The sequence below is a fragment of the Dermacentor variabilis genome, chromosome 11 (assembly GCF_050947875.1).
Source record: "Dermacentor variabilis isolate Ectoservices chromosome 11, ASM5094787v1, whole genome shotgun sequence".
Taxonomy (NCBI): Eukaryota; Metazoa; Arthropoda; class Arachnida; order Ixodida; family Ixodidae; genus Dermacentor; species Dermacentor variabilis.
Window position 1 is genome coordinate 54,435,801 of NC_134578.1, and position 10,002 is coordinate 54,445,802.

At 45.3% G+C, this 10,002-nt stretch overlaps 1 protein-coding gene across 1 annotated transcript; it reads left to right on the top strand.

Annotated features, from left to right (window-relative positions):
* Positions 1-1,070: 1,070 nt before the first annotated feature.
* On the top strand, positions 1,071-2,701 carry LOC142563271 (uncharacterized). The gene is made up of 2 exons (XM_075673825.1): positions 1,071-1,766; positions 2,549-2,701. Exon 1 carries the CDS (start codon positions 1,071-1,073, stop codon positions 1,734-1,736), a length of 666 nt encoding a protein of 221 aa, XP_075529940.1. The 3' UTR covers positions 1,737-1,766; positions 2,549-2,701.
* The last annotated feature ends 7,301 nt before the right edge of the window (positions 2,702-10,002 follow it).

The following is a 10,002-nucleotide window of genomic DNA, read 5'->3' on the forward strand; positions in this document are numbered from 1 at the left end:
ATTTCGCACTGCACCTGCGCAAAAACGACTGCTCTTCCAAACGGCTGCTGTTGCATCCCGAAGCTGCCTATTACGTGAACTGGCACAAAATTCACGGCATCGTATCTTCCTAAAACCGTATCAAAAGCAGAGCAACTACTCTGGAGCGGTGCGCAGCGGCATAGATACAAGATTGGGTGGTTCTCCGCACATCTGTATTTCATTCTGCTCTAGCGCAAGAGCGGCGGGCGAAACAAAAAGATTGCTGTATTAAGCAGCGACATGGAGAAATTGCGGATAATTTGCAAAGTATTCCGCTCGGCAGCACTTTCTTCTTGCGTTTCGCCAGAGGCTTTCGCTGATATGATGTCCATAATCGGGATTGGATACGATGTGCCCTTGCCAATATTTCTAGCTTAATAACCTTTCTGAGTACGTCGCCTAGAGTTTTCTCTATCCAGTCGTGTCCAGCTTAGACAAGTAAATATCGCAGGTTCCCAATGATCTGCATTGATGTGTAGCCATTGACAAATACCTTAGCCAACGAACTTACATCGCGTCTTCTATGCCCTGCCCCGATAACTGCAAAGATATTCATCTATGCGCGTTTTGTGTGCGAGTACGACCGGGTTGTCCCACAGTCCAACTCTGCCCGCTTTGTGGTTCCTAATGCATTACAGAACTTTTTACCTGCCAGGTGCCCCTGCATGCTGCCCAGAGTTTCTTCGTGAAATTGTGTATTTTATTCAGTTAGCCTGAAGAATCTCGGACATGCCGTGTAATAACGCCAATAAGAGTGTTGACTTAGATGATACTCTTAAAACTAATCAGAGTGATGGCAACGGGAACAACCTAATCCAATAACCTGAATTTGTAGGAAATATTTCTCATTTCGTTATGTAATAGAGCAGAAATAACAGTGAGAAGTCTAGCTAGTAGACTAGTTGCATTGAATAAAGACAATTTGATTCTATATTAGAAAGCGCCAATAAAACGATCAAGACAGCATAAGACCAGCCGTAAACAATTCTCCCCAAAGTAGCCGCATCCTCAGAAGGCATTCCTAACGCAATGTGGCATACAGAGACAAAATGAGAGAATCAGCGTTCCGTGCTTCCAAATCGTCGCAGGTCAGCAGCGTCCTACTAAGTGCCCTGGTTGCCAGTGCCTTCGGAGGTTTCATCGGAGGCGGCGGCGGTGGTCTAGGCGGCGGTCTGGGCGGTGGTCTGGGTGGTGGATACGTTGGCGGAGGTGGTCTCGGAGGCTACGGTGGAGGCTACGGCGGAGGCTACGGCGGAGGTCTCGGAGGCGGCGTTGGTTTCGGAGGCCTCGGTGCCGGTGGCCTCGGCGGAGGCGGCGGTGCCGTTGGTGTCGGAAGCAGCGTCGTCCTGCTCAGCGGCGGCCGGGCGGGTGCCGGAAAGTCCGTGGCCGGACCGGCGTTCCTGGTCCGCACTGTGCACCACGTCAACCAAGTTCACGGCGGCGGAGCCATCGTTGCCCACTCCGGTCTCGGAGGCGTCGGCGGAGGCGCCGGCGTTGGAGGCGTCGGACTCGGCGGTGGCGTTGGAGGTCTCGGGGGTGGCCTCGGAGGTTACGGAGGTGGCGTCACCTACGGTGGATATGGTGGCTACGGTGCTGGTGGCTATGGTGGTTACGGGGGCTACGGCGCCGGAGGCTATGGTGGCTACGGCGCTGGCGGATATGGCGGCGGCAGCGGTGTCGTCGGCAAGCTCCTGGTCGTCAAACAGCACAAATAGGCGTCCACTTCTAATGTGTTCAAAAATCTGGTAGGTTACTAATTTTGCTTCCAAAGTAAAAATTATCAGAATGTACATTTCGGACAACATGCTCTGTCGGGTCAAGTGCTAGAGAGCGCGATTCTTCTAAGCTTACTTCGCGAGTAATAGTAAGCACGTCGTGATCTTGAGTCAAGACGATAGCGTAAAAAATTGCTTAGGCTCTTTAGATATTTATATGTAAATAGAGCGGTAGTACATTTCAATTTGCTCAAATAATTTTGACAAGAACTAAGGCAGACGCTAACGCATTCAGTAGCGGTTCGCTGGTAGTTTTGCAGATGAAGCGCAGCCGTCGCATGAGTCGCACAGTCACATCAGTGACGCTTGGCAATGTAAAGACGCGATCACTGCTCCTTACGAAGATGGTCGTTTTTGTGGTAACTAATACAAAAAGAAAGTATCCGTACGTTTATGCTGTATTCACTGCAGATGAATCGCGGCTATTTGTGGCACGCGTTAATACCTGCACATGTGGATCGAAATGTCGATCACATTTTTAACACGTCTGATTTCAGTGATGGGTACATTGTTGGCTGCCGCTCGCCTATAATTTTATATATTAAACCAAGTAACCAAACAGAATTTACTCAGAGTACATTGTTTGAGCTACAATCAAGTACCCCACAGAGACGTGCTCTTTTCGGTTATATCCTAAAGAAAACACCGTGAGGCACCTCATAAATTCCTGCGGCGTTTGCATGCGAACCACTTCAGTTTAATTGCGTCAAATTATGATACTTATGTGCAACCATATTTTCCTTCCTTTTCAGAGTGAAGAAACTTCCATCGAAAGCCGTACGCCGTCGACCTCTAGGGGAAAGCGGCAGCAGCGAACACCAGCCCTCCAAGTCTAAAGGATGACTTGAACAGTGCAAATTATGTTCGTGACTTTTGTAAATACATGTTGACGAGGGCGTCCTTCGTCATCACCCAAAATAATTTGTTTCGCCTCATTCATCTTCAACATAAACCTGCATGTCACACATGAGATTGTGGCGGGCATTGTTTAGGCACTCTTCCAGACATCCGCTAATGGTTTCCCAACGAGTTTCCCAACAATACATCACTCCCTGATTCGGCTCGATAAAATAGCTTGTCTGGTTATGATTTTCGCTCATTATCTTTACTTTTTCATCAACAGTAAACAACTTGCAGTTAAAAAAATTCGTTCGGCCTCGTTTGTACACAAAACATTCAACGCAATGTGCCTTCAGAAATAATAATCTGCAAGTACATCTTGGATCGGGCTGGCTGGTAATATGTGCTAGCTCTGACCCGGGAATTACGGTTACACGTAATTATGCTTACAACTGTCGTATCCAATTATGAGTATTGCTTAATATTTTCTTCCTCACTGCAACATGTCGAGTATGGTTATTGCTTAGTAACGTGGTCACTGGTATAATACCTGACGAATAATAAACGAGAGAAAAGGAGGTTAACCGAAGGGCGCGATATTTATTAGTCATATCATAAGACGCCAATAATGGCATTTAAGTGCCTGCTTAAGTTTGTAGTGACACTTCGGTCAATTTGTACATGAAAAAAAAACGTCACAGTGTGGACAAACAGCATCAGTAACCGGTAAACTCAGGAATAAATTTCACAGTAACGTCAGGGACCACGATAGAAAAAAAAAGGGTGTTAAGTAGTAACCAAATATATTACTTGTACATAACGTCCGAGAAACTTATCTTTAGTCTATTTTACATATAAGCGTTCCTTGAACATATAGCCTTTTCCTTGAAGTTGGGCGCCGAAATGAAAGCAAAGCTTTTACAAACCAAAGCGAAATGTAGAAGAGGTACAACGTTAGAATAACCGTGATGGCGTGTGGTGGTTCCGGAATAAAACACAACGAAGAAAAACGAGGCAAAGCACGTGTTCCACACTCGCGAATAAATGAGCCCCGGTGTGATTATATAACCCAAGTGTCCTCATATTACCTTTCTTTTTTTTTGTAACGCCTGAATTTCACTCCAGCCTCGGAATACACGCAGTACTAATTCATGACTTCGAACTACGTATTCCCATGCAGAATAGCACTCGCATCACCTCCACACACAACGGGCAGCACAAACAGCCGTTTGAAAGCGTGTCCTTAAATCTGGGCACACATACCTCGTGGGATCACGGACAGCAGATCGAGAGCCTTGGCAACAAGCCTGCAAGAGCTCGAAGCAAATTACCACCGCACAAAACGCACCGACAATGGACGCGTAACATCGGCATCCACGCCATGGCACCGCACAACTTACACTTGCCAAACAACAGGCGCATGGTTGCTTGCCATTATTTCAAAATGCGCGCTTCTTCGAGCAAAGTTTCCACAAGAGCTCTGCAAAAGCTTCACACTCATAGGCCAGCGCTCGGCGCGATGGCCTATGGCGTTGGCAACAATGAAGTAATACGAAGAAGGAAGGTTTGCCCCTAGGATTTGTTGCTCCCAAAGGGTATCGCTTTGAGACTAATTGTGCTGTTTTGCTTTTTCTGGCATTTAAGCTGAAAGAGTTCGTCTTACGTAGGCGTTCTGTGGAATATAGAGGGCTGTTTTGTGCTGGTCGCGTTTTAATGAAAGTACTCCCGCAGCGGCATGCTAGGGCTTTTTTGGTTCCTAGTAACTTCTTACTTTTGTGTTTATATCCAGGGAAGACGTTTCGATAATGTTTCTCAAATGTTGCTTTGTGATATGAACGAGAAGAAAGGGGATTACCCTATGGGCCCGATGTTTATTAAACATATGAGAAGCCAACAAAGACACCAAGGACAACACAGGGAAAATTACTTGTACTTACCGATTGAAATAAAGGAATTATAAATTAATGGAACTGAAAGTGGATGGAAAAAGCACTTGCTGCAGGTGGGGAATGATCCCACAACCTTCGCATCCACAACCTTCGATTCCACAACCGTCGCGAAGGTTGTGGGATCGTTCGCCACCTGCGGCAAGTTGTTTCAACATCCACTTTCAATTCCATTAATTTACAATTTCTTTATTTCAATTGGTAAGTACAAGTAATTTCCTCTGTGTTGTCCTTGGTGTATTTGTTAGTTGGCTTCTTATGCTTTGCAATATAGACATTCGAACCATTTGGCAAGATACTGGGCGTGTGTGCGGTTTATTGGGTACCACCTTGGTTGTGAGCGACACTGGCCAACAATGTCAGTGCTAGCATTATGCATATACGAAATAATCAAGAAAGTTAAGTGGTTGACGGCCGTCATGGTACCTAAATAATGTGTAAAGCACTGTAGGTGTACTGATGAAAATGTACACTCGGCTCCCCAGTTGACAAATTATCATTTCGGCCACTTTCATTTTTCTTTACATTATTATGTGCACACTTCAAAACAACATAAGACATAATGTCCGGTACGTTTGTTCTAAATGAATTGTGTGTTCATTCGTTTGGTTCTCAGGTCAAGGATTTCTTTGGAATGTGAGCATTAGACATCAAGCCAGCTTGCGTGTTGGTGTCTCTATGTTTAGCACCGTTTTATGTACCCGCTATACTTAAATCGCTAGCTTGCCTTGCTCATGTCCGCACATTTCGTAAAACTTGTTTTTCGTGTCATGCTCTCCAGATTTGCGTTTCCTGGACCTCCGCGTTGCGAAGGCGCTTGAACCTGCATGCGTGAAAGCAGCCCTCAACATATGCTGAGGCGACCTCCGGGAGCACTCCTCTGTCATGCTTTTAAAGCGCAATTGTGAACTTTCATGCGTGTAACCTCATGCATGGTACGTAGCACGCAGGCGTGCAGCGAAGTACACCTTCGGAGCATTTGTTAATGAAAGAAACACAAAGATGATTTTATTTGTAACAGGATGGGGCACACTCTTCGTACAGTGGAGCTCATCAATGCCCCAATGGCGCGGGCCACATCACATGCGTGTTGGATGCGCCTTCGTTGTTTCTGCGGGCCTAAGCTGGTCAGTGTAGCCTACCGTGAAGATGTTGAGAGTGAAGGAATCCGGGAGTTGGCCGGAGAGTATCGGTTTTGCTCGGTTCTGTGGCATACGGTAGGATTTGCTGCACAGGATGGGGCAGTATGAGGAATACATTATGCTTGCACACCAATGGTAAGTAAGTTTAGACCGGTAACGCTTTTTAGGAACGATATTTCCGTTCATATCGTACGGATATTTTTCGTGACTACCGCTGCAAACGTAGGCCAAACTTCCTTCACTTCAAGTTGGCAGGAAAACCTTGAGTGCCGCTAGGGGTGTGTAATGTCCCTCATTTCAAGGTGCTTTTTATTTTTGGGCCGCCCTGGGGAAGAAAAAAGCTTGGCGAAAATTTGCGCGTTTAGTATTTGGTTCCCTTAGAAAGCTGTGCTGTGATTTACAGGCGAAGATATGTTGCTAAGTTCCGGGACGCTGTGGCGAGCTTATGCGTGAACCTAAGGGTTCCACCTAGCTTTTGGCCCTTATCGGTTTACGACTACATGTTAAGCAGAGCTCAGTTTACATCCACATGTCTTAATTCATTCTTGTGTGTGTGGGCGTTTAAAATAGGGTTCTGCGGCATATATGCAGTATTACACCACGTAGTATAGGGCTGCGCTCCGCAAGTTTCAGCTCACCCGACAGTACGCCTGCTGCTATGCTTCGCTTAAGCCTAGGAATCAACCAAAATCGGCCTCTTCTACAGGAATGCATGGCTTCGGATTCGAGGGCGCGGCCTTTTCTGCGCGGTCGAGTTAGCGTGCGAAGAATTCTGACGGTGACTTCAAGAATACGTGTCGCGAGAACTACGGTAACGTTCGTCCTCTGCGCATAAGATGGGCCCATTCACTTTTGTCACAGACTGACACATCCCGCCGTTAGGCGGATACACTCATCGCACGACTGAAATGTAAACACATACATTAAAGTGACAGCTGGTACTTGTATTTTGTACTTCATGGTGCATTCAGGTGAACGCAAAGCTTGCTTGGTTTATAACCGGCGTATTGACTGCGCGATGCACTTTCAAGTTCCCGAAGCAAGAGAGCTTCTAAGGGCTCCGAGTTCCCCAACCTGGAGTGTCTGAACGTGCGCATAATTTAAGTGGCGGAGAGCTGCCTACACCACCGCAGTGGGAATGCGGTCACTGTTGAAATAAAAATCGAACTCGAAACCTCCACCTTAGCTGCAGAGCGCCAGCGTACAGGGAAGTACTTGTTTTTTGTACTACGGTCACGTGAAGTCAACATCGAGTAAAAAGGTATATATGAGACGAGAGTATGTAGCTTGGCCTGACGATAAAATTATCTCTTCCAACTGGCAGGACTATTAAAACAAGGAAATGATAAGCACTAAGGCAGTGGCTCAAATCAGTGGCACACATGAGCCCTGCGCAGACAAACACCGCGTTTGTACGCATCGTTTGCGACATAAGAACCGTATGCATATTGTATAAGTCCCTGTGATCATTCGGCCTTGTCAATGCAGCGATGGCTATCAATTTGCCTGCTGCCTAGTGGTCAAAGCATTACGCGTTATGTGAGTCTGTCAGAATAGAGATTAAACGAGTCAGGCGCCTACTGCTTATTGAGGAGTGCGTTTTCTTCTGCTTTATTCTTTGCTTTCGAGGTTACAGTCGTTTATGGTTTGCTAAGAGAAGCTTGATAAGATACGCCTGATTGAATTAAGTACAGATGACACACAGAACGCACAGACGGCAAATAACATTACTCGCGTGCTTAATACTTTTGCAAAAAAAATAAAGTCTTCAGTGAAGTGGTTTGCATGGTGAAAAATAATCTGGTAAACTAACACACAATATGTTAGCATTTCTTTTAATGATTGCGTTGTGGATAAATGTGTAAACCGATCACGAAGCTTCCAAAGTTCAGGAGCATTCAAGTTATTCATAAATATTGTAGCATTCTAAAATAAAAGAAGAAAAGAAGAAAAAAAGACACTAGATACGACGATTCAGGTCAGAATGCGTTCTCATCGTCTACGAGAAGGCCGTAACATTTTGCATACTAACTATTTCAGCATTTTATATTAGGTTAGATATTATAAGTGGCTGTCTAAATTTAATACGCAACCGAGACTCAGGCAATACAAGATTTTGTCGTTCAAAAAGGGGAGGTGTTTTTGGGAGTGCTTTCAGCCCACTAAATTTTTGAAGCAGTTTCTGTGAAAGTTCGAGGCGTTGGTTACGTTGTCTATTTATCCTACCCCTTTGCTTTGGTTAAGCCGACCTCAAGTGTTTGAGGGAAGCTAGACATATAGAAGGGCAGCTACGGGCCAGCCATACATTGATTCCGCTCTGCCTACAAGTTTCAGGTTCACATAAGTGTGTAAAATCTCGCTCTATGAGTTCATCAGCTGAGGTTCTGCTGTCAAAGAGAACGCCATCGGGAAACGATAGTTTAAAGGCTTCCAAGTGAACTTACCCGCCGTGGTTGCTCAGTGGCTATGGTGTTGGGCTGCTGAGCACGAGGTCGCGGGATCGAATCCCTGCCACGGCGGCCGCATTTCGATGGGGGCGAAATGCGAAAACACCCGTGTGCTTAGATTTAGGTGCACGTTAAAGAACCCCAGGTGGTCAAAATTTCCGGAGTCCTCCGCTACGGCGTGCCTCATAATCAGAAAGTGGTTTTGGCACGTAAAACCCCAAATATTATTATTCCAAGTGAACTGACAACCAAGTAAGGAAGGCAAGTTACACCTCATAGATTTAACTAAAAAATTAAATTATGGGGTTTTACGTGCCAAAACCACTTTCTGATTATGAGGCACGCCGTAGTGGAGGACTCGAGAAATTTCGACCGCCTGGGGTTCTTTAACGTGCACCTAAATATAACTGCACGGGTGTTTTCGCATTTCGCCCCCATCGAAATGCGGCCGTCGTGGCCGGGATTTGATCCCGCGACCTCGTGCTCAGCAGCCCAACACCATAGCCACTGAGCAAGCATGGCGGGTATAGATTTAATTGACAAAGCGCAGAGTTCTGAAAGACGTTGGCGTACTCAAGATGATGGGCGAGATAACGTGATTTTATATGCATATTCCAATACGTGCGTAGTCGTCTGTCATGGCTGTGCGTTGAGTTAATACTATGGAATTCACTTTGCTTTCTTTCGTAAGGAATGGACTAGGCTACAAGCAACGTTTGATTACAGTAACACATTTTCCCGCAATTTTGCCATGATGGAATGACACCCAAATAGCGACCCAAGCTTACTTAGTTCATAATAGTATGCCTTCATCATTCTAGGGGAAATGTAGTGGAGAGATTTTTCTTAACACCTCAACACCTTTATTTGTGCTAATATGGCGAAAAGAATTTAAGAAAGGCGGGATTTTTTTTTTGACGCCAATAGACTTTGGAGCTAGGGCCTACCAACACAGAACACCAGGCGGACTCGCCAGTCTATTAGTAGAGGAGGCCGTTGACACATTGGAAGATGAATGGCTGATTATACTGTGCAACTTAACGAAAATTTGCGTGGAAAGATGAGGCAAGGCGTAGGAGTGGGCTTTCAAAGTCAGGTTTTGCTGATAGTCGGTGACTGTGAAAAGTGTCGCGTCTGTATTTCTGTCGTTTTTTGCTCCACCGAAGAGAAATGCTTTTTCCCGCGGCCACTAAAATGTGTCGAGATGATTTTCACAGGGACGGACTCTGAAGACGTAACACAGCTCTCGAAAACAAAAACAAAAAATATAACAGAAAGTGAATTATACAGAAGATTTTTACACCAATGCTAGCTTCACGTAATGTAAATGTTCACCGTTTCTCTCTCCGCTTTTTACGTCCAGGGGAAAAGACGCACACAAAATTACTTTCACATTTTCAAATTTTCTTTATATTTTTATCTTTCCCCCATAACTGTATTAGGAGCCTTAGTATTGCGCAGGAATAACCACTCCCAAGGCTCCTTTCTTCTAAGTAAAAAAAAAGTGCCGGTGTCGGTTGAGACAAAACACTAATATAAATCGTAAAAAATTCGAGTTAAGCTGACCATAAGAATCTGAGGGCACACAATATTTAGACACCGGTACAAATACACTCCGTTTTTTGTGTGTAATGATTCATAGGCTCATACATCTTATGTTCTGGGAAGTAATGACATTTCATTGTTCTCTTGCATGATGATGGATAGGTTCGCGATAAGTATACCGGCGTGGCCTTTGTACAACGTAAAATGGACGCACAAAACCTGAGTAATCGTGGAGCGATATAATGTGTCATCGCTTAAGAAAACATTCCTGTCAATCATTGTGCTG